This window comes from Typopeltis vanoorti, chromosome 13 (genome assembly GCF_054136105.1).
Source record: "Typopeltis vanoorti isolate ZY-2024b chromosome 13, IOZ_Tvanoo_1.0, whole genome shotgun sequence".
Lineage (NCBI taxonomy): Eukaryota > Metazoa > Arthropoda > Arachnida > Uropygi > Thelyphonidae > Typopeltis > Typopeltis vanoorti.
Genome location: NC_143561.1, coordinates 76,695,590 through 76,721,920, shown reverse-complemented (window position 1 = coordinate 76,721,920; position 26,331 = coordinate 76,695,590). Strand labels below are relative to the sequence as shown.

General features: G+C 35.0%; 1 protein-coding gene across 1 annotated transcript in view; it reads right to left on the bottom strand.

The window, feature by feature from the left end:
* The window catches only part of ALiX (programmed cell death 6-interacting protein-like protein AliX), a 200,917-nt gene that overhangs the window by 81,190 nt on the left and 93,396 nt on the right, over nucleotides 1-26,331 (bottom strand). The window contains exons 6-7 of the mRNA XM_090402630.1: nucleotides 22,385-22,494; nucleotides 16,487-16,603 (exon numbers count right to left, since the gene is read on the bottom strand). Of these exons, the coding sequence (XP_090258756.1) occupies nucleotides 16,487-16,603; nucleotides 22,385-22,494 (227 nt within the window). The remainder of the gene's footprint in view (nucleotides 1-16,486; nucleotides 16,604-22,384; nucleotides 22,495-26,331) is intronic.

The window sequence follows — 26,331 nt, the reverse complement described above, 5'->3', positions numbered from 1 at the left end:
TGGTTATACTATAAATTAAAGTTACCAAGAAATAGTAATTTGCATTATACAATGCAAAGCACATATCCTTATGGGTATGTGCTTTGCATCATCATCATATAATGCAAAGCACATATTATGTATAATGCTATGCATTATGGGAAGGGTCACTACCCAGACCGTATATGCAACTCATAAGAAAATATGACTTCTGCATTACTTCAAACCTTGGTTTCAGATCTGGGTCTGGCTCCCACTGAAGAGACCTCAATAAAGATTAAAACCAGTCCATGTAGTGACCCTTCCCATAATGCATAGCATTATACATGTCTGTGAGGATATGTGCTTTGCATTATGGGATACTAAGGCAAGTGATGTGAAGTCTTAGCTTCTTTATACGAGTTTGCCCCAGTCCTGAAAGTAGTTCAGGTGCAAACTTGTTTGCTTACATTTGAATGAAGGATTAAACCAAGTATATAATTTCTTGCTATCTTTAATTTGTGGTTCTGTTTGTTGTTTTATGGCACAAGGACAGCTGTGGTCATAATGCACTAGTAAATGGCAATAGCAGTTACAAGTTAATAAAAAAAAATAGTAAAATAGGAAATAAACAGTTATACATAAAAATGCATAAAAAGCAGCTGTAAAATGATCATTGATTAATTATGAATTAAAAGTTCATAAAACAAAGAAAAAGCAAGGTACTAAAAGGGCATATACACAAAATAATGCTGTATAAATAAAAATGGTATAAACAATCTATATAAGGTAAAGATGTTAACTGTTTTTAAAAATTTAAAAACAAAAGAACATCTGTTGAGTCTGATAAAATCTGCTGGTGCAATCTGGTGTATTTTAGTGCAAGCCCAATAGCATATAGCTCAGCTGTAAACACTGGTTGGATTTGGACAGATATGCTGCTGTCTGGGAAGATGGTAAGATTCCATTAGATCCTCCAATTTTGAACAGTCCTTGTAGACAGGCAGAAATTCAGAATATTAAATTCTGTGAGCATTGAAAAGCCATTGGTAAACAACAGGAATGGTGAAAATTTTTAATAGCTTGCTGAAAGAGAAGCTACATGAAAGTCTGCCATGGTAGAACTGTGTTTAGTGACACAATATGGGTCACTAAACACTGATTGCTGACAAAATATGGGCTATTTTGTCAGCAATCACTAGAACTTGAAGGAGCTTTTATCCACAAACTAAATGGTTTTATGGTAGTCTGTTGAGTGTTGTAATTGTAAAGATTCTCCCATTCTGGATGAAAAATAGTTGGTCACGTCGGGTAGTCTGGCAAGTATTTTATTTTTGTTACACAGAATAGGGACAACTGTTGGCATTGAAGCAACAAAGATGGTTTGTTTGCCTCGACATACAGACTGGGAATAGGCGATGTGCAAAATGCTCAGGTTACAATTCAGAAGGCTTGTTGGCAATGTTCCCTTGAAGCTGCAACAGGTGTGTGTGTGTGTGTGTGTGTGAGCACACAGTGAGAGATTCTCCTGTGCATACTGAATTATTGCTGAACAGCCGAAATTTTCTTTTAAAAACAATGCTGGTTCTAAGTCACTATTTACATGGTTGTTTATGCTTTCCTTTCCTGATAAATTCTAATTGGTTTATCAATTGCCATTCGAGTGGGCGAGTTAGGTCGTATGATCTTGGCTGGCTGTTGGGCTTTATTAAGAATGAAATAGGCAGTCTTCCTATTTTCAAATGGATGGGGAAAGCAATGATTGGTTGAAGTGAACCCTGAAGTTACGCGGGATAGACTCAAGCCTCATACAAAGGTGATGTCACGTGCTGTGCAGTCATCGTCATGTAAAAATTTTCTGCTCAGAGCAGTAGCAGGTCCATGCAGCTGTAAAAAAATGAGGAAATACTGCTTGTTGATGAATAGGATCTAGCCATCAGAATGTACTCTCCTTGGCACAAGAATAGATGTAGAACTCATAATCAAGTTTTCATTATGTCAATGCCCTGTACAAACAAACAAAGAACTCTGTCAGTACCCCAATGGAAGGAAGAGTGTGCATAGAATATTCACTGCTTTACAGCACTTGTCTTGCAACTGACTTATGTAAGAGAGGAAACGGTTTGCTGTCAAATATAAGTTCCAAGAACTTAGTTTCTGGAGCAAATTGGGTTTAATAATTGTCCTAGTTGCACTTATTACAGGCCTGAAGTGGCTTGAAAAAAAAGTTCCATGTTTGGTCTCTAGAGTAGAGTTTCAGGACTATGCAAAAAATATATTACAAATACAAAAAAAAATTATATAAAATTAATGAAAAATGGAAAAGAATCCTTAGCCTACCCCCATGATACCAAATGTACTATAGGTTTGCAATTAACTTTTCATGGGTGGGTAATTCCATGTTTCCAGCTTGACTTTTCTGTCATCAAGAAAGAAAACAACTATCACTTTTCAACATAATCTCCCTTTACTTCAACACACTTTTCACATTTTTGAATTAACATTTCTATGCCTTTTGTGGGGGGGGGGGGGGTTCTGTATTTTTGTCTACAAAATGGCCCAAAATTGCATTTTTCACCTCATTGTCACTGCAAATTTTTTTTCTCGAAGGTTCTTTCTTCAGTTTCAAGAAGAGGTAGTAGTTACTGAGTGTTCAATTTCCTGGAAGCCACAGTCCTTCACTGCAGCCTTCAGAACAATAGTCATATGGACAGGAGCATTGTCATGAAGCAGACAAACACCATGACTCAGCATTCCTCATCTCTTCTTTAGATGCCATGCAGTTTGTGTAGGAGTGAAGCATAATATTCTGTATTTATGTGGTATTCCTTTCCTTGAAGTCAATTAAGAGAATTCTCTGACAATCCCAAAAGATTGTTGCCATGATCTTGGTTGACTGAGTAACCTTGGCTTTTCTCGGTGGTGCTTCGCCAGGTTTGCGCCACTTCATGGATTCCCTTTTGGAAAGAGGATCATAATAAAGGATCATGGTTTCATTCCCAGTGATAATGGATTTCAGCACCTCTCTGATTCCCTTGACAAAGCTCTAAAAACTAGTGGGAACAGGTCACACAATGTTCCTGTTCCTTCTGAATTGAAGAGAGAAGTCAGGGCACCCACCTTGCATTGACCTTTGTCATGTGAAGCTTCTCATGAGTGATGCAAAAGAGTTATAGAAAGCCCCACCCTTCCTGAGATCTCTCTCTCTCTCTCTCTCTCTCTGAACTTCAGATGTCTGTCACTGAGTAGTTCTTCCTCAACAAGAGAGATTTTCCTCAGTCATCACTTCCACAGGCTGACCATCACGAGAATCATCTTTGATGTGCTCTCTTCCTGGGCAAAACTGTTTAGCCCATTCCTTAACAGTGGAATATGAAGGAGAAGCTTCTCCATAAATGTCATCCAATCGCTGTTTGATAGCAGAAACCCCTTCTTTGGTGAAAAACTATCACAGTATTAAATTTTTAACTACAGTCCCTTAAAGTACCAAGTGTCAGTCAAACAAGTGCCTCCAACTGAATGATGAAGGTAGAAAGTTGAAACTGGTAAACTAACCTCCCCATAGATGGTGCTATCTGTCACACACAGTGTTTTAAACTTTTGGAACTTACCTCATAAAAAAAATAAAATAAATAAAAATTCAGAGTGCTGGATCAGGATGAAGACCACATCTGTGGGCTGTGGGGCACTGCTGTGAAAATTTGAACGGTTTTGAGGGTCAATGGCTTGCTGCAGCTATCCTAAAACCCTCTTATTATATGATCGACAGAAGATGGTGGTCATTACTTACTTTTTACAACAATAAAGTTGTTTTTAATAAAGATGAACTTTATTGAAAAAGTGTGACACTTAAAATTTAACCTTGTGGAACTCTCTCATCTTGGTAAATTCCTGTGATATATTCCCATGATATCCATCTTCCCATGAAGGAAGTTGGATATCACAGGAAAGTGATCACTGTATTTAGGAGGGAAAGATTATTGTTGTCAAACATATGCTCAACAACTCTTCCTCTGATGTTTATTTGAGACTACTTCAATGTTGTGTCCATTTAAATTCCCCATTAAAAGTAACAGGTTGTAACTGCACCCTTATGACACCATCATGGTCAACTTGAGAGATATCTGCAGCAGGAGGAACGTAGATGCAGCATACTGCTAATAGAGTTCCAACTGAGAGTTGGACTGCAACTGCTTGTATGTTCATAGTGAGTGAAACTTGTAAGGTAAGGGAGTATGGCTGCCTAAGAGAGAGAGAGAGAGTGGTGACTCCTCTATGGGCAGGTCCATCCCCTGTCTTATCCTTACAAATGATGGTAATATTTTGTAATGTTGGATCATTTGGTTTTAGATGTGTTTCCTGTAGGTAAAAGCATACTTCTGAAAAGAAGGCCTTGATGTTATCCATGACAATTCCACTGTAGGAATTGTTTTCATTATTTCCTTTTGGTGGCATCACCTGGCTTCCTATATCGAACAGCGTTGCTTTCATTAGACTCAGATTAAAATCAGTTAAAAATGAACCCTTCCATTGGAAACATGTCTACTAAAAATGTAGTGTCAGTTCACGAAAAAAATTGAAATTATTTGTGAATTAAAATGTGGTGCAAAAAATATTTAAGTATGTAGAAAGTTTTCTTTGTTCTCTTCAACAATATGGACATTGTGGAAGAATAAAGATGCTTACATATCAGCACTGGAAAACATAACACACACACACACACACACACACACACACACACACACACACACACACACACACACACACACACAGTGTGATCTTTCAAATGCCGAAGCATTGTTTCAATGGTTCACTACCTAAAGAAGCGCTGGATTCTTAATGACAGTGCAATCATGAAGACTCAAGTGGAAAAATTTGCTAAACAATTTGGAAGCAATGATTTTGTATGCAACAATGGGTCGATTTATAAAATTACATATTATTATTGTCAGTTTTTTTTTTTTAAAAAAAATACTTGAAGTCATGTTTATTAATTATTGTTTTTAATTATGGAAAAATAAAACATTTAATATTAAGCATATGGTTTAAACATTATGGTCAAATAATTTGTGTTTAATATTAAGTGATTGTAGTTTGTACAAGCATATAAATACAAATAATATCATTAAATTCCTAACATATACCCTCAAGGGATGTATAGGACCTTATGATAGTATCTAATAATATCTTGGCATGTAATTATGTTAATTTTTTCTCCCTAAGACATTTTTTTTTTTGGAATATTTTTTATCAAGTTATTGAGAATTAAAAATACGAGGTAGATTTAAGTCATCATCATCACTGTTTATAAATTTCTCCTTGCCAAGTAAACTAACTAGCATATACACAGTAAATTTGATTAATTCAAAGATATCACGGAGGGGGGGTTGACTTTATTAAATCAAGAGTTTAGTGGTACATTATTAAATAAGGAAATGTCAAAACTAACCACTATGTTTGAATTTTTAAGGATGTGATTTTTTTACCAGCAATTTGAAATGGACAGTTTTTTTTTTTTAATATATATAAGTAGAGGAATTACCAGTGAGGGAGGTCAAGTGGCTTGGCTAACTGTTGAGTTAACTGCAAGTTTATAAATTAGATTATCTATATTTATCAAGTTATTGATAATATAGATAATCCAATAAGCACATAGGGAAATATTGAGTTTAAGGATTTTAAATTAAATTAATCCAATTAAACTGTATACTACAGCAGATTTATACAAAGAACTACTTAATGTTTTTAAATACGGAGGACAGGATTTAAAACATTTCTGATACAGGATTTTTTATTTTATTATTATTATTATTATTATTTTTTTTTGAGTGAGTGAGTGTGCATGTGCTCTTCTCTGTAGACTACATTATTCAGTTGGCCAACTTGCAGATATCTATTCTTATCTAATGCCTCATTTATGCAAACATCGTTACACATTCCAACAATCTTTTGATATCCTCTTATACTCTATTTATTGCTAACTGTTTGTACTTACAAGAACCACCTTCTCTTACTTGTCTGTTTTTCAATCGCATTCATTATATTTTTGATTTTTGCTCCCAGAAAACTTGTAGTAACACCCTTTTTATATTCTACTTTACTTACCTGATTATCATTACTAATATTTTAGCTGCTTTGTTGTCTCTCCTTTTGCTGCTTAACTTCCTCATCCTGCCTATGTTTCTCTAAAAACTAACTGTTTGTAATTCATGTATCATCTGTAAAGTAATTGGTTTAAGCCTTGAAATTGTGGCAGTTTTCACTCCCAAAATCCCTATGAGGTATGGGAGTGACAATATGGTGTCCACTGTCATCAAATGTGAATAGCTAATTCATTTTCAGTATCTTCATTTGTATTAGTACTGCTGGCGTGTTTCTGTTCATGGGACCCTGTTGTAAACTCTTCACTATTCAGATTAGTATTTGTTTTTGTTCTTGCTCTACTACTAATTCATGTGCATTTAGTGTCACTTTATGCCACTACTTTAACATTGCAATACTGAAAATATATTAGGAAGTATATTAAATGTAATAAAATATACAAAAATCAGAAGTAATATACTATAACACTAATTATAGTGTTTATTATAGAAAAAACAATAAAACAGATAAAAATACTTTTTTCTTTTATAGGAGAGAGAAACTACTTTTCATCATAGTCTTGAGCCCTGTTTGTCCTTTTATAAATCCAAGTCCTAAACAGAGTTTAGGACTTGGATTTACTTGTATATCAAAGATTTAAAAAAAAACGGGCAGTTTAAATCAAATTATCTATTGACTTTAAAAGTCAGTATTATTTTTACCAAGATAATAATGAACTGAAAAGGTCAAAAGAATTTTAGTTTAGCTGTTAAATATTTGAAGCTTAAAATAATACATGCATTAATTAATACCTTTAAGAATATTTATTCTGAAGGAAGTGGCTAGTTAAATATAGGTTATAAATTTTCATCTACATATTAGGGAGCATCAATTCAACAAGAGCATTTCTGAATTTTCTGTGAATGTAGTCTTGTACTTTTCTTCTAATGAAGTTCATACTGGAACCTATCACCCAATTAAAAAATTTTCTCTTTTTTACACAACTTATCCATTTATTTCCCTTCTAAGATGCCTACTTACATTTCTGTTAGCAAACAAAAAATTATATAGTGTTTATCAGGAAATGATGAATGTTCAGGAAGGGACTAGAGAGATACTTTTCTAGAAAACTTATTTATAAAAATAATACCTTTTCCTGTTGTCCGAGTTCATTACATTCCAACTCAATTGCATTAAGATTTGCAAATAACATCAAGACAATTTATTAAATTTTAAATATGTTGATGTGTCTCATATTTCATTGAGTGTTATACTAACCCAAAGCTGTTAATTAAATAAAACAAGGACTAGAGCACATATTTACAATGCAGGGTCATTTTATGACCATGCACAAATCATGATATAACATCAATTAAGCTGTACTGTTGTTATATCACAACTGTCAGAGAATGACCTCTCACTGTAAATATGCATTCTATTTCTTTGCTTTATATAAAGACTTTTTAGTCTTGATGCAACTTGTCTTCAAGATGCTAAACAGCAAGAAATATTACATATATTTAATTTCTTTGTACATGAAAGATGTATAGAGAAATTTTACCAAAAGAAACATGTTTCTTCTAGTATAATTTTAATAAATGTATTGACAAACACATAAACATAAGAGAATTAAACAATGCCTTACTGATCATATGAATCAGACATTTTGGAGAGAAAACAACCATCCACCAGTGATAACCAATCACACAAAATTAAAACACCACTGAAACAATAATTATCAGCTAACCATTCATGGAAAGTATTACATACTAGAAAGGCAATGTCTAATTAAAAACCTAAATAACAATATTAAAGATATAATGAAAGTATGATTCTAAGATGTCATTCAAACTGCACTAGAGGAACTTTTTATCTAAGCCTTTCTTCAGCTTCTTTTGGTGTTAGTCAATATCTGATATGGCAAGTTGAGTTTTCCTCTTGGAAACTCGCTTAACTCCATAGCTCAAAAATATCAGGTGAAGAACTCACTATTTCAGAAAAAACAAACCTGTTAGGATTCTGGATCATGAGGAGGAAGCTTAACTTCTGTAATCTCACTCTTTCTCCTGAAAGTCTTAATTCAATGATAGCCTTTAACTTAGCTGTCAGCAATGGCTGAAGAATATAAACAAGCTGTCCACCAATCTTCTAAAAGTTGGCATAAAAGAGCTCTGTTTTATTCCGTTGGGATAAGTCAGAGGATTTAAGATATGTACTTTAAAAAAAATAATTGTCAATTGCAATTATTATGAATCAGAATCTCCTGAACTTTAGTTTCATTCCAATTTAAACTGAGATAATGAGAGGAGACCTCCACACAGCCTTTAAAGGAATGCGGAGAACCGACCAGGGCTTCTGACCTAATGTCCAATCCTCACCTTCTCGTGGTGCACCCTATTGGGTATCTACTTTGATACTGAACGAACGAGGATGGGCTGGCAATTTGGGATTTAGCCGACCAAATTGTATTCTTATTGGTTAAACCAAAATAAAAAATGATGGTACAACATGACAAAATTTCATGCCGGCTGGGGCGTCGCCCGGTTAAACAAGGCCCCCGTTGTTTTCGCCAGGGAACCAGGGCGAACAGCGAAAAGTCAGCTACTGGAACAAATCTGAAAACAAACCCCAACTCAACATCACCAGAGTTAAAGATCGGTACTATCAACGTAAGAAGCCTGAATGGCAAAGAAATGGAGCTAGCTGAGGAATTAGATAAGTACCAGATCGACATAATAGGGGTGACTGAAACAAAAAAGACCAAAACTGGCGAGATCTTTCTGAGCAATAAATACAAAATGTTATATTCAGGCAATAACAACCAAGGAAAAGAAGGAGTAGCCATAGTATTCAACACAAAATACGAGGCTAATCTTCTTGAATGGCAGTCAGTCTCTAGTAGAGTAATGTGGGCAAATATGAGAATGGGGAATTGGACAATGAGACTTATTTGTGCCTATGGTCCCACAGAAGGTTCTACTAAGGTAGAGGTGGAGGAATTTTTTGAGGCTTTAGAAAAAGCAACTGACACAATGAAAAAGGAAAAGTTGGTCCTTGTTGGGGATCTAAATAGTAGAGTAGGAAATGATTGTGAGACATACAAAAATATTTTGGGAAAATTTGGAGAAAAGAGCAAAGCTAATAATAATGGCAAATATCTGTTGGATTTCTGCTCAGGACATGGACTGGATATTACTAACACCATGTTCCAACATAAAAATGTGCACAAATTCACATGGAGAGAAGAGGCTAGGAATAAGAAAAGTCTCATTGACTATGTTATTGTTGATAGTGATGTTTTCTCCCTGGTGCAGGACACCAGAGTGTACAGAGGATTTGAAATTGGAAGTGATCACTATTTAGTCTTGAGCAGGATAAAATTGAATTTCATATTGAAAAGAATAACATGTAAGAAAGTTTTAAAGCGAATAAAAGTTGAGCAGCTCTCAGATGTGAACTGTAGACTAAAATACAGAAATATTATTGAAAACAAAATGAAAGAGTTTGAGAACAGGAATCAAACCTTGGAGATTCAGTGGCAAACTCTGAAGGAAACATTGATTGATTCTGCCAGAGAGGCATGTGGTGAGGTTGTGTGCAAGGATAAAAAAATCAGAACTCCCTGGTGGACACAGGAAGTTAAAGAGGCAGTGAAGGAAAAGAAGAAAGCATATCAAAAGTTCCTGGCAAATAAGTCAGCTTTTACTCTTACAGAATACAGAGACAAATGTAAGAAAGCTAAACAGTGTGTAAAACTAGCTAAACAAAAGTCATGGGAGGACTTTGGCAAGAACATAGAAAATAAATATCAAGAAGGTGGCAAAATATTCTGGAGGTTGTTGAAGAAGCTTAGGAATGGAGGAAAGAGTGCTGTAAAAGGAATTAGAGATGATAAAGGTGAAATGAAAACAGGAGAAAAAGATATCCTTGAAGTATGGAGTAATTACTTTGAAAAACTGCTAAATGAAACAAGCAGTGATGACAGCACAGTGATAAAAAACACTGACCAGGCATGCAGTCAGGAATACATATCCATACTTGAAGTAGAAAAAGCCATCAAAGGCTTGAAATGTGGAAAGGCAGCAGGAGTAGATGATATTCGACCAGAAATGCTGAAGTATGGTGGTATAAGAGTCTTACAGTGGCTGCACTGCATAGTTCAGAAAGCCTGGACAGAGGGACGAATTCCCGATGATTGGAGTAGAGCTCTCATAGTACCCATATATAAAAAGGGAAATAAAACTGAATGTGAGAATTACAGAGGTATTTCCCTACTGAGTGTTCCTGGCAAGATCTATGCAAGTATACTTGAGAAACGGTTGAGAAGAATTGTGGAAGAAAAGCTTGTTGAAGAACAAGCTGGATTCAGGCCAAATAGAGGCTGTCAGGATCAGATCTTCACTTTACGACAAATAGTCGAGAAAGCATGGGAATATAACAAAGATCTGTATTTAAGTTTTGTCGATTTGGAAAAGGCATATGACAAGGTGCCAAGAGAGAAGCTATTCAATACACTGCAGTTATATGGTGTCAATGGGGCATTATATCAAGCAATACTTAGTCTTTATTTGAGTTGTGAGTCAGCAGTTAGAATTGAAGGAAGTACAGGAAGATGGTGTAATGTTAAATCTGGTGTGAGACAAGGATGTACATTATCCCCTCTGTTATTCATTATCTATATGGATCACATTATGAAGGAATGTGGTATTAAACCTGATATCAAAATTGGAGATGTTAATGTCAGCTCTTTGCTTTATGCAGATGATGTTATACTTCTAAATAAATCCGCTACAGGTCTGCAAGATTCTCTGACTAAATTGAATAGCTGTTGTAATAAATATGGTATGAAGGTCAGCAATAAAAAGACAAAGACAATGAAAATAGGCAGAATCATTGAAAATGTCAACTGTGTTGTGAATGGAGAACCTGTGGAACAAGTAAAACATTTCAGCTACTTAGGCACAATTTTTACTGAAGATGGTAAATTAAATATAGAAATAGACAACAGAATCAGCAAAGCTGGTATCGTGGGAAGTCAATTGAATAAATTCATATGGAATAAGAAAGAAATTAGTCGGAACACTAAATTACCTGTATACAAGACTGTGTTCAAACCAATTTTAACTTATGGATCTGAGAGCTGGGTCAGAAGTAAAACACTTGACCAAAGACTAGAGACTGCAGATATGAGAGTCCTGAGAAAGATTAGAGGCGTGAACAGATGGCATCAATGGCAATATCATATTAAAAATGAGGATATTAGGAAAGAACTTGACATTGTCAGCATCCAGGAATGCGTTAGCAGAGCTAATCTCAGATGGTATGGTCACTTAAATAGAATGGGAGAGGAAAGATTAGCAAAACAAGTGTTCTCTGCCATGTTGGCAGGAAAACGACCCAGAGGAAGACCAAGATATAGGTGGATTGATACGGTACAAAGTGCCTTAGACGATAGAAATATAAGATCTGATAATGTTGGAGTCTTGACAAGTAACAGACTGATTTGGAGGAAAATTGTAGATAGGAAGTTAGTAATGATGTAATTTTTTCATGTAGTACTGTCATATCCTGTACACCCCTTGAGGGTACATGGCAGGAATTTGATGATGATGATGATGATATATATATATATGTCATATATCATCATCAAATTCCTGCAATGTACCCTCAAGGGGTGAACAGGATACGACAGTACTACATGAAAAATTTACATCATTACTAACTTCCTATCTACAATTTTCCTCCAAATCAGTCTGTTACTTGTCAAGACTCCAACATTATCAGATCTTATATTTCTATCATCTAAGGCACTTTGTACCGTATCAATCCACCTATATCTTGGTCTTCCTCTGGGTCGTTTTCCTGCCAACCTGGCAGAGAACACTTGTTTTGCTAATCTTTCCTCTCCCATTCTATTTAAGTGACCATACCACCTGAGATTAGCTCTGCTAACGCATTCCTGGATGCCGACAATGTCAAGTTCTTTCCTAATATCCTCATTTTTAATATGATATTGCCGTTGATGCCATCTGTTCACGGCTCTAATCTTTCTCGGGACGCTCATATCTGCGGTCTCTAGTCTTTGGTCAAGTGTTTTACTTCTGACCCAGCTCTCAGATCCATAAGTTAAAACTGGTTTGAACACTATCTTGTATACAGCTAATTTAGTGTTCTGACTAATTTCTCTCTTATTCCATATGAATTTATTCAATTGACTTCCCACCATACCAGCTTTGCTGATTCTGTTGTCTATTTCTATATTTAATTTACTATCTTCAGTAAAAATCGTACCTAAGTAGCTGAAATGTTTTACTTGTTCCACAGGTTCTCCATTCACAACACAGTTGACATTTTCAATGATTCTGCCTATTTTCATTGTCTTTGTCTTTTTACTGCTGACCTTCATACCATATCTATTACAACAGCTATTCAATTTAGTAAGAGAATCTTGCCGACTTGTAGCAGATTTATTTAGAAGTATAACATCATCTGCATAAAGCAAAGAGCTGATGTTAACATCTCCAATTTTGATATCATGTTTAATACCACTTTCCTTCATAATGTGATCCATATAGATAATGAATAACAGAGGGGATAATGTACATCCTTGTCTCACACCAGATTTAACATTAAACCATCTTCCTGTACTTCCTTCAATTCTAACTGCTGACTCACAACTCAAATAAAGATTAAGTATTGCTTGATATAATGCCCCATTGACACCATATAAAATGCAGCGTTTTGAATAGCTTCTCTCTTGGCACCTTGTCATATGCCTTTTCTAAATCGACAAAACTTAAATACAGATCTTTGTTATATTCCCATGCTTTCTCGACTATTTGTCGTAAAGTGAAGATCTGATCCTGACAGCCTCTATTTGGCCTGAATCCAGCTTGTTCTTCACCAAGCATTTCTTCCACAATTCTTCTCAACCGTTTCTCAAGTATACTTGCATTGATCTTGCCAGGAACACTCAGAAGGGAAATACCTCTGTAATTCTCAGATTCAGTTTTATTTCCTTTTTTATATATGGGTACTATGAGAGATCTACTCCAATCATCGGGAATTCGTCCCTCTGTCCAGGCTTTCTGAACTATGCAGTGCAGCCACTGTAAGACTCTTATACCATCATACTTCAGCATTTCTGGTCGAATATCATCTACTCCTGCTGCCTTTCCACATTTCAAGCCTTTGATGGCTTTTTCTACTTCAAGTATGGATATGTATTCCTGACTGCATGCCTGGTCAGTGTTTTTTTTATCACTGTGCTGTCATCACTGCTTGTTTCATTTAGCAGTTTTTCAAAGTAATTACTCCATACTTCAAGGATTTCTTTTTCTCCTGTTTTCATGTCACCTTTGTCATCTCTAACTCCTTTTACAGCACTCTTTCCTCCATTCCTAAACTTCTTCAACGACCTCCAGAATATTTTGCCACCTTCTTGATATTTATTTTCTATGTTCTTGCCAAAGTCCTCCCATGACTTTTGTTTAGCTAGTTTTACACACTGTTTAGCTTTCTTACATTTGTCTCTGTATTCTGTAAGAGTAAAAGCTGACTTATTTGCCAGGAACTTTTGATATGCTTTCTTCTTTTCCTTCACTGCCTCTTAAACTTCCTGTGTCCACCAGGGAGTTCTGATTTTTTTTATCCTTGCACACAACCGTGGCAGAATCAATGTTTTGTTCAGAGTTTGCCACTGAATCTCCAAGGTTTGATTCCTGTTCTCAAACTCTTTCATTTTCTTTTCAATAATCTTTCTGTATTTTAGTCTACAGTTCACATCTGAGAGCTGCTCAAATTTTATTAGCTTTAAAACTTTCTTACATGTTATTCTTTTCAATATGAAATTCAATTTTATCCTGCTCAAGACTAGATAGTGATCACTTCCAATTTCAAATCCTCTGTACACTCTGGTGTCCTGCACCAGGGAGAAAACATCACTATCAACAATAACATAGTCAATGAGACTTTTCTTATTCCTAGCCTCTTCTCTCCATGTGAATTTGTGCACATTTTTATGTTGAAACATGGTGTTAGTAATAACCAGTCCATGTCCTGAGCAGAAATCCAACAGGTATTTGCCATTATTATTAGCTTTGCTCTTTTCTCCAAATTTTCCCAAAATATTTTTGTATGTCTCGCAATCATTTCCTACTCTGCTATTTAGATCCCCAACAAGGACCAACTTTTCATTTTTCATTGCGTCAGATGCTTTTTCTAAAGCCTCAAAAAATTCCTCCACTTCTACCCTTAGTAGAACCTTCTGTGGGACCATAGGCACAAATAAGTCTCATTGTCCAGTTCCCCATTCTCATATTTGCCCACGTTACTCTACTTGAGACTGACTGCCATTCAAGAAGATTAGCCTCGTATTTTGTGTTGAATATTATGGCTACTCCTTTTCCTTGAATGTCATATATATATATATATATATATATATATATATATATATATATATATATATATATATATATGACAGAATGATCATCGACTCGGTTAACATACATAGTTTTATGAAGAATTAAATGACTAGAACCGAGATTTAAATCTTGGTTCTAGTCATTTAATTCTTCATAAAACTATATTATATTATATTATATATATATATATATATACAGGGTGTTCGGGATAAATTTGACATATTTATAATTAATTATATTTTTCCGTAAGTTACATGTATTAACACACACTTCTCTTCATTTAAAAGTTTGGACCCTTCTTAATTCATATACAAGATGTCAGAAAGGATGGATAGCTGGAACCCACCTGAATCATGGAAGAGAATAACTTGTATCATGATGATTCGTGCCCGCCATCAAAATAAGGATATTACGACTGCTGCCCAATGCTCCCTGAATATAGTAAAAACAATCAGGCATGAACTAGAGACTTGCAATGGTGACTACGAGGATGTAGCAAGAAGAAAGATCCCTAGCAGACGATCTGATTGCGTTCGTACAGCAGAATTCCTCGCAAATCTGCAGGAACAGGTGTTGAAGAACCCTGGCATTGGAATTCGGGCTTTGTTCGTGGAGTTGCTAACTGTAGTCAAGCCCTGGATAACAAAGGTAGCCAATGGTAGGCCGTATGTATGGCAGCAGGATTCGGCCCCTTGCCACACCTCTGGGAAAAGTCAAAAATGGTTGTCTGAAAATTTCTACGACTTCACCAGTCCAAATGTTTGGCCTCCAAACTCCCCAGACCTTAACCCCATGGATTATTTTGTATGGGGCGCAGTTGAAAAAGACACCAATCGCACTTCCAGTAATACAAAAGCCCAGTTAATGGATAAAATTAAAACAGTTTTTGCGGCCCTTCCCAGGGAGACTGTAGCATCAGCTTGTTCGAGGTTCCGAAGCAGAATTGAAGCTGTGATCGATGCTAATGGTGGTTATTTTGAGTAAATCTTGTTGATAGTATTGTAATTAACTCTGCCTGTAATGTTTTTTTGTCAATTCATTAAATTTAATAGATACAAAGAAGATTTTCTTTTTCCTTACGAAACTGTCAAATTTATCCCGAACACCCTGTATATATCTGCTAAGGCTCTTCTCTAATGAATGGACTGTCCAAAATAAAACGGTCATTTCTTGAAGAATGATCATATTGCTTGACCAGCTCTGAGAATTAACTAGATCTTATGAGAGATGTAGCTAATCCTATAAGTGTTCCATATCATTACCCTAACCGTGATTTCATGTAGTGTAGAGAGCAGTACTCATGAAAGTGAGTTGTTTAAAATATACTTTCTGCAGTGGAGATCTGTATTACACTGGAATTTAGTTATAATATACATCTGAAGTTGATTTCAATTCTTGTTTTTATTAAGTGGAAAATCACTGTTCAAAGATAATCCTAGTTTATACTTCATACCATATTTTGCTGATAGTTTTCTTTCACTGATGTCCAGGAAACCCTCAAGATAAAGTTCTCAATGAGTTTGTTATTTTCTACCATGTGGTTCTGTTTTTTAAGCTGTTTAAGTAGTTCTCAAATATAGATGAACTAATTTCAAAGAAGATGGAGTTTATATCCTCCCTCTCAATTGATTCCGATTTCACATTGATCCTGAGATCACCGGAATGGTCTATCATATGTTGAAATACAAGGTCAGCCTTGTTATCACTGATTCTCATGAGTAATTAACATTAGTTAAAATTCTTGTGTTTACTATGTTACAATAATCCCTAAAATTACATAATTTTCACAGTTATGACATCCTGACAAAATAGCATATACCAACACATTTGTTAATGAACAATATCAAACCATTTCTGGAAGCTATTTAGAAATGATTTTCTCCATAAATTTGTAATGATCACACATATTAGATTATAAATAATACCTAAAACTGTGATATGGGTTATCTGATTGAACAGCATATAAAACATCACAATTCAATCAAACTGTACAATAATATATAACCTAATTAAAGCTTTTCTACCTGAAGTCTTGCCAGCTCTTCTCCAACATCTTTTTTTGCCTGACAAACTAAAGACTGGTAATACTCTGCTAATGCATGAAATCCAGCTTGTTTTCCAGCAACAACTGGAATCCAATCCTACAGAACAAAATTAGTCTACATAAATCTATAAGATTAAATATAATGTCTTCCAAGTCTTGTACATTTTTTTAAATGCTAGCTTCACCATTCCCAACTACAATAAATCTCAAATGTGTTTCAGTTCACAATAAAATGTAATATACAAAATATTAACTAGTAACTAGATGCATGCTAAATAAGCAAGAATTACTGCATTACCCAATCTTCCCCCCTCTGCACACTGAAGTACATAAGGCTACACATTCTCATTAAAAGGCAATCATGTAGGGAAGGTAAGAAGAAAGTGCAGCATCAATTAGCAATGTCCTAAGTATGAACAACAACAGTCCACTCTTTCTATATCAAATGTTCAACAGTAACTGCAAAATGTGCAAATTTATCAGTAATACATGTACCAGAACTTTCACTTCAATGTTCTTGATTACAATACCAAACTCTAGTATATAATGACAAAGGGATGAGATGGAGTGATTAATATTATTTAGGAAGGATAGGTGAGGAGAGGGTATGCTGGTAATGACTGCAATACTAGTAAGTTTTTCAGGTGGCAGCAATAGGGGACCTTAATTATCTGAACATTGACTGGGTAGCTGTGAAATCACATGAGAAGAATGAAACTGAATTTACTGGGTTGTTTCTCAAGCAGCATGTGACAGAAGGAACTAGAGGTCAAAGAGTGTTAGATTTGATTAAAGCGTCAGAGAGTGTTTCAGTTAAAGGGGTAACTATTCCATCTCCAGTTGGTGATCATGCAGTACTCACTTGGGAAATGACTGAGTTTATGAATGTTCTATTCAGAAAAGGTTACATGCTAAACTAAAAAGCAGGAAATTATGATCAACTGAGGAGTATATTAAGTTCAGCAGAATGGTATCAGTTGCTGGATGGGAAGAATATCAACAGTGCATGGGAAGCATTTCAAAAATATTTAAATAGTCCAATATCAGAATGCGTCCCTAGAGTTAAAAGAATAAATAGAGTAGGAGTCAAATGGATGTGTAATCTAATTAAGCAAGAGATTCATAAGCAAAGAATGATGTGGAAGGAATACAGTGTGCATAAGGATAATGTCAGTTATGATAATTATAAGCAGCAGGTCAGAAAAGTCACAAGTGTTGTGTGGAAAGCTAAATATGATTATGAAAAGAAACTGGCGCTGCAAGTTAAAGACAACCCAAAAGAATTCTATCGTTATCCTGCAAGTAAAAGAAAGAATGAATTTAAAAGAATAACTCTACTGAATGCAGATGGTATGCAGGTGACCGATGTAGAAGTGATTATTCAACTAATAAGTGAACAGTTTGATAAAAGCTATCAATCTGGTGTATGCAACACTGAACTCACTGCTACCTCTTTAACCCTCCCAATCGGCCAAGGTGGATGAAATAGCCAGACGACCCTAGCTTTTTTTCATGGATCAAAACTTCATTGACATTCTACCTTTTATCATGACATTACCTCCCTTCACGACCATTAGTGGATTAACTGTTGGCGAGTGACCTTTATGTCATCTGTCTTTATGTGTACTGTGTTACTTGGAATTTCCTTTACTGTCTTATGGTATTTTAACTTTTTTTTTGCCTCACAATTGATTTATTGTGTTGCTTCCCTAAAATTTAAATGAATTTCCAGTGTGAAGATAATCAATCCTGAAATGACCACCAATCAGCCTTTGCAATGAATCTATTTGGTAATAGTAAATTTGCAGTATTTTATTCTTCAAATCAGTGCAACGGAACTGATTGTTCTTTCACTTTACTTACAATATAGAAACAATTTTTTTTGTGAATTTTCAAATGTTTGCACTGAAAATATTTGAAATATTTATATTTTTAAATAATATTTATTGAAATAAATATGATCTTTTGATTTCTTTCCTAGCAAAATACCATTATGTGGATCATCACATTTCAGTTTTAGAAACTAATTTTTTTTTCTTTTTTTCTTTTTTTTTAATAAAAATGTTAAATTGCATTCTTCGGTTTCCAAATGAGAGTCTTTTTAGCATCAAAAATTTATATCCAATGATATTTTAGTAGGGACTCTTCTTTTTTTTTTTTTTGTAGGATTCACATTATGATAATATCCAGTGCATAACCACTGTAGATATGTTGAAAATATAATATGAAAGATATCATATGGAATGATTCAAAATTTATGCTCAATTCGAAGATTTTCGAACGACCCCTACCCCCTCTTATCCTCTCCTGGAACTCAATTATATAGCTACTCTAAATTTCTACAGGTTTGAAAGCTTTTCCAGGCAGCATTCAAAATTTGTTAGTTCATTTTACCTTGTTGACAAAAGAAATAAGGCAATAATATTGCTGTATCATAAAGCTTCTAATTCTGTATTATTTCATTGCAATCTAAAATCAGCTGTTCTACTGTCTGCTAAAATTATTTGAAATTTTAGAAATACTATGCTATATTTTCACCATGTGAAACTGTTTATATGCATATCTCACAAAAGAAAGTTCAGTAGTATTATTTTTGTTTCTTTTTCTTAAAAAAATCTAAATATTACTACTTGTACTGCTGCTGGTTGCTATTTCTAAAACAATCTACATCTTAGAAATACTTGATAATAATCCTCTTAGCTAGAGGAAAAGCTTAAGGGTTTAGGTTATTCTCACTGCTACTGCGAAAGAAAAGAGAGAATGCTTCGCCAGAAGTCTCACTAAAGTGCCTCAAGCTGTAGTGCAGAATACATCAAGAATGTCTTGTTTTGCTTTCAATTGTTGATTAGCAGACATACTAACACAGAAATATTGACATTTCTTTTACAGGCTGATACAGCATTTATGCCAAAATAATAATTTCTTAATTTATAATGATCAGTTTCATTTTTATTATTGAAAAATTATAAATTATCTTGAAAACAAGGTTTTGAATTATTTTAAAAGAAAAGGAGCATATGTGTCATATAATTTTTTTTTTTTTTTTTTTATCTGCAGACCTATTCAATCTGTACATATTTCAGAGAATTTATTTTATAAATTATTCGCAAGATAACTGTTACAAAGGTAAATCACTTGGGGGAACATGCCCATTAGTGTAAAATAGGAGCAAAGGTTTAGCTACTTCAACAATGCCACGTACGTAAACTAGAAGAAAATGTCGTTATATCTGCTCATGTTAGAACTCTTACATAAATTATTTTTTCTGACATGATTTCTCTATTAGTTATAATGTAATCACTTTACAGATTTTTGCAATCCTGCATTATCCCATGTTATATGCAGTGATTTCTTCTTCAGGAGTGCTGCTGATATGCAGTACTTGCAGAATGATTTGAATAGGCTGGAATTGTGTGCATGAGAAGGCTGCAAGTTCAATGTTAATAAATGTAAGATCATCAAATGTTACATGAAGAGTGAATTTGTAGGAAAAGGTGAAGGTGATTTCAAAGGTTATAAGAATCTAGAAATCTTGTATAGTGCATTGAGGAAGAAGAGGAAGGGTGCTATACCTTTGAACTTTAGTTACTGATGTCTTTTGGTTGAGGGGGGGGAGGGAATTGCAAAATCCTGGTGATCATCTTGTACACACATCCTGTTAAAGAAAAGAGTGGAAGCAAGGTAATGAAGTTCTTTATTTCTCTTCTGTATGTTGTAAGAGATATACATCCTGTCCCTAAGAGTTAATTATTCCCACCTTTTGCAAGGCAAGGAATGTGGCGAGAACAAGCACAGAGATATCTACCAGTGTTGGTGGGGTTTCCGTATACTGAATAAGGAAGTCTATTATCTTGTATAAGTTGTATAAGTTCTTAAGGTAGTTCTCAAGTTCTTCAAATTCTGTTTTAACCTAGCCAGATGATGAAAATATTAACATACTGTAGATAAATTTTACATTTTTGATGGTATTCTTCTAAGGCTTTCTTTTCTGAGGAGTCCATGAAAAACTCAACTGAAACCAACCAGGATTGCTTCCATTACCTATCCTTGACATGAAAGAAAGCATGTTCTATGCAGTGTCGGAATAAAACAGTATTTGGTGGGAAAATGCAGCTCCAATATTCCTTCTATGGGTACATCTGTGAGGAGGTTAAAAACATTAAGTTTGCCCTAAGATGTGATGATTATAACTATTTCCTTTCTTCTCTTAGTGAAGTGTATGCGTTCTTGATGAATGATTATTTTTCCTAGGTGTAGTGCCATCAGGAGGGATAGATTTGGCTAGATTGAAGGTATATGAATCTCTGCTATCCACAATGGGAGAGAAAGGTAAATCTGGCTTATCAATCTTGAGAAATCCAAAGAATTCTCATTTACAGAACTTGTTATGATATGTATCATGCAGTACTATGTAATAATATCAGCTAGTAGCACATCTGCTTCACACATTTTTTTTTTTTTTCATCCACTGTATTCTTTTTATTCTTTACTGTGATATATTTTACACCTCTAACTATTTACTCTATTTATTCTTAAAACTTTATTAAGTATGCTTAATAAAGTTTTTATTTTAATGTGAGTTCTGCTGATGTGGTGATTATACTGGAATTACTTATTACTAGTGATTAACTAAAAAAAATTATCAAATATCCAACCTCTGGCTTTTTAAGGATGTCTATATATTTTAGCTGTTTCTCTGTAACTCTGGTAATGTTACTTGCATTTACCACCAACTTAAAACTGACAAGGATGAATTAGCCAAAGAATTTAAACATTTAAAAAAACACTTTCCTTCAGAATGGTTATAATGACCACATCATCTCCAGATTACTGACATAAAACCAGAGAAATCGCTAATGAAGAAGACAACATAATGAACGAAATAAAGCTAATATATGGAAGTGTGATGAATCCTCTGTTGTCATCTTCATGAGTAATTTCTCTGGTTTCATGTCAGAGGGTAGTATTTACCCTCTTTATCAAGATGAGAATCACTACTCCAATCCACAAAGCCTTGACACAGCACACTTCAATTGGGTATTTATTGGCTATGGTGCAACTGCTGGTCATCTTACTATGGACAGACAGAAAAATCAGTTGAACAACATATTCAAAAACATGTTTGAGATACTGAATACCATAGGAGTGAAGCCTCAGCTTTCTCGTCACGTGCTCTCTTCAGCTGACCCACAGGATGCTTTGCAAATGAAACAGCAAGTATTATCAGATAAACTGGAACTAGTACACCATTGATATGATACAACAGAGAGAAAAATCTGGGAGTCTTTGGAAATGGCATTAGATCCTCAACATCTAAATATTAACCCAAGTATCAGCTTGTCTGAATATATCCTAGACTTCATTAGCCAAACACATGCACATGAATGCGTAAACATGCATTCATGCGCATGTTCAATGTTCTCAACAATACAACATACAATTAGAAGACTCTTCTATAACTGCATAATAGTTGTCACCTTCATTAGTCCTTACTGTTCTGACTACTAGTTTGTTTACACCTGAAGAAATTCTGTGCAATTACAATGAAATGGTTGTATTATCAATTAAAATAAATGTTATCTTATCCCAGTAATCTGTCTCAAACTCTTAGTCTCTCTCTCACACACACACAAACTAAAATTTACTGTAAGTGAAATGTTTAATGTTCTTAATAGTTTTAAAAAAATTCATTGAAATAAATTTTTGAACTGGGATAATTTTGCTAGTTACGAACCTATCACTGTAGTATGTTATTTGGAAGTTTATTCTTAAGAATAAAACTTCCAAATAAAATTCTTAATCCAGTTAAAAGCTAAAAATTAATTGTATTTATTTATTATAACTAAAATATGAAAGTTAGGAGAGAAAAAAAAAATACCTTATCCAGTATTACTCTAATGGAGTCTTTCTGCATTTGCCTTAGTGCATCTGCATACAATTCTTCACACTGTGATGCTATTTTAGCTATTATAGCATTTTTCATATTATCTAGAATGACAGAATAAATAAAATAAATAAATAAAAGATAACACATGCATAAAATTATGTCAAGTGCCTTTGCTGTGAAAAATAAAGAATTAGTCTGTAGCATGCAATGTCAACACATTTTATAATGCAAATTAATACATCCTCATGACAGATTCAGCAATTATTCTCTTCTTTGATAAGAGCCGTAATTTCAGTTCTCAGTTCCACAGAGAGAAATGTTAAATCAATCATTCAAACCAGAATTCCCCATTCTCCCCCCCCCACACACACACACCTTCAAATTACCCATGATGGCATAATTGAGAGGGAGAAAAACAAAACAAAAGCAAGCATTACAAAAGTCACAAACATTAAGCCAAGGTTAGATTATTATTTTTTTAATATCAATTTAGTTTCTGGAGGAGTGACAATTTCTTAAAGGCCTATCCTATGAGGATTGAAAACACAACATTAATATTGACAACAGAATGATATTAAAGATTTATTATATAAACTAAAGAAGCTAGAAAAAAGGAAAAAATAAATAAAAGCCAATAGCATAGGCAATAATGTGATTGCTGATAGGCATGGAAATTAGCATATAGAGGAACAGTCTAACACACCCACACAGAGAGAGAGAGAGAGAGAGAGACTAGTGATATATTACAGTTTTACAGGATTGTTTAAGGGTCAGAGATAGGAGATCTCAACATAGACTTTAGGAATGTGAAGAGAACCAACAGAACCTTTTGATCTAATAGTATATTCTCCCCTCATTAGTAGACAATCTGCATGAATAAATGAGAATGAGTTAGTAACTTCGAATTTAGCCAACTAAATTGTATTCTGCATTTGTTTCAACTAGAAACAAACATATGGTACAGCACAATAAATGTCATGCTAGCTGGGGCAATTTTTTTTTTAAAATCCTTGTTGATTTCATCAAGAAATCAACACTGACCATCAGCTACAGAACAAAATAAAATCGATCATCTGCAAAACTGAAAGCAAGCACTATCAATGCAGGAAGTATCAATGAAAAGAGAAGTAAAACAGCACAATTAGAGAAGTATGTCAATATAATTGGTTACCGATTGTTAATAGGTTAGAAGGTTAATAGAACCTTCTGTTGGACAAACATCAAAATGTGGAATTGGAAAGACAGTTGTGGTTATGGTCCAACAGAAGGTTCTATTAAGAAAGAAGTGGAGGAATTTTTTGAGTCACTAGAGAACACAGCTGACAAAAATAAAAGTTGGTCCTCGTTGGACATTTAACCAGCAGAGGAAGAAATTAATATCAGACATATAGCAGTGTTTTGGAAAAATCTGGAGAAAAGAATAAAGTTAAATAATAATGGTATCTGCTAAAGTTCTGTTCAAGACACAGATTAGTCATTATTCACATCATGATCCAACAAAGATGTGCACAAATTTGTATGGAAAGAACAGAAGAAAGTATCAACAATGTTATTGTTGACACATATCTTTACACTGTTTTAAGACATAAGAGTATATAAGGAATTTGAAATAGGTAGTGAGCATAATTTAATTTTTAAGCAGGATATAAATATCACACTAAAAATGCAATAATAAAACATGACCTTCTCTTGGTAAACCCATGCCATCATTGCAAAGTAGAGATTCTCTGTCAACCCATTTCTGAATGCGAGCCCTAACCAATTTTTTTAAAATCTTCACCATCACTCCTGAGATTTTGATAGGTTGATAGTTGAATACATCAGTCTTCACCACCCTTGCGCAATGGGATTACCATACATTCTTTCTATTCCTGTGGAATCTTCCCTATTCTGAGACTTAAATTATACAGCCTGGTTAAAGGAATAGCCAGTTCAGCTGAACACTCACTCTATCATCTGAGTTGATATCCCATGAGCTCCTATTGCTGAATTCTTATTCAGTTTGTGCAACAGCTCTAATACCACCTCTTCATACAGATGAGTTTCTTCATTTAGTGAAGAGTTGGCAATGAACTCAATGTTGCATACACCAGGTCGATCGCTTTTAGCAAAATTGTTAAACAACCTCTTCTGCATCCGTCTCCCTCACACCATCTGCATTCAGAAGTTATTCTTTCATATTAGTTCTTTCTTTTACTTGCAGCACATTGATAGAATTCTTGTGGGTTTTCTTTAGCTTGCATAGCCTGTTTCTTTTCATACTCAGACTTAGCTTTCCATACAACAGTTGCGACTATTCTAGCCTGCTGCTTATAATTTTCATAACGGACATCATCCTTATGGACACAGTATTCCTTCCACATCATTCTTTCTTACAAATCTCTTGCTTAATAAGATCACACATCCATTTGACTCCAACTCTGGCCTTTTTTGGGTGAAATATCCATTCCCCACTCAGTCATGTTCATTTGCTATCTCTATTACTATCCTAATGCCACCAACCACTCTGAGCCCTTTAATATCATCTCCTTAAAAATTAACTTTTGCTACTCCCACTCTCTTAGCAGCAAAATCATCCTCCCAGGAGATTTTAATGTCCACAACACTAACTGGCTTTCTTCCTCCAGTTGCACAGATCTTACAGACAGAGATGCTGAAACATTTGCCATCACTAACAACCTTACACAAATTGTTCACATGCCAACCAGAATACCAGATAACCCAAATCACTCCCCAAGCACCTGAGATCTCTTCCTCACCAATGACCCTTCCAAATATGCAGTGAATGTAGTGAGCCCCTGGATAATTCCAACCACAATCTAGTGCTCATCTTTCCCATGCAACAATGCTTATACAGCCACTCCCAAGCAAGAGTAGTTTGGAACTATAACAGTGCCAAGTGGGACAGCCTCCATGACTTCTATGCCTCATTCCCATGGTTGGACTATTGTTTCCAGTCTTCTAATCCAAACATACGAACGTATCACCACTGCCATGGAAACATACATTCCCCACACTTCTCTGAACTGCTGTCCCATAAATAAACTCTGGTTCTCCAAAAGATGTGCCAAGGCTGTACAAAAGAAAAATTAAGCATACCACTACTGACTTACATCAAAAACTCTATCTTCCTTCGTTGCTTACACATAAGTCCAAAATAGATGCAAGAAAACTATCAATGCTTTGAAAACAAAATTTGAATGGGCAAAAAGGCAGGAAATTTGCAGTCTGCCCAAATGGCAGTTGTGCTTCTTTGTCTCTTGCCAAAGCAATTGGTTATAATTTTTGCCCAACACTATACACGCTCCTATCATACCCAGATGGCTCTATTGCATCACCCACAGAAAAAGCCACTCTCCTGGTTTCAATTTGCCTTCAATGCATGCAAGCTAACAATGATAAATGCCTCCAAACCATTCCAGCAGCCCAACGCGCAATGCCCCTATATCCTTTTGCCTGAAAGAGATCAGAAATCTATTGTCTAAGTTCTTCTTCCCTTCACATATTAGGCCTAGTGGCCTGTTACAGGGCTATCCTTAGCCCTTCTAAGCCGTACTCATTCTGAGGATAGAGTGGCTAGCCCTATGCCCCCCCCCCCCCGATGTGTCATATGTTTGTAAATGCACGTGTTCATGGAGCCGATTTGCCTGCTTGTGGGAGGAAAAACCCCAGATAAACTGAGGAGAAAAACCCTGCAGTCCACACCCAAGACCGACTAACTGGCTATGCCTGAGAAAAATCCTTAAGCTCCTCACGTCGTCGACGGGAATCAAACCTAGAACACTCCTTTCCCAGGCATATAGTTGGGAAGCGCATAGCAACTCAGTTAACTGTGCGGACATTGTCTAAATTAGATACAAAAAAGGCTCCTGGTCCGAATAGCATTCCTCCAATTGTCCTGTAGGTTTATGCACCAGAACTGACTCCCATCTATGCCA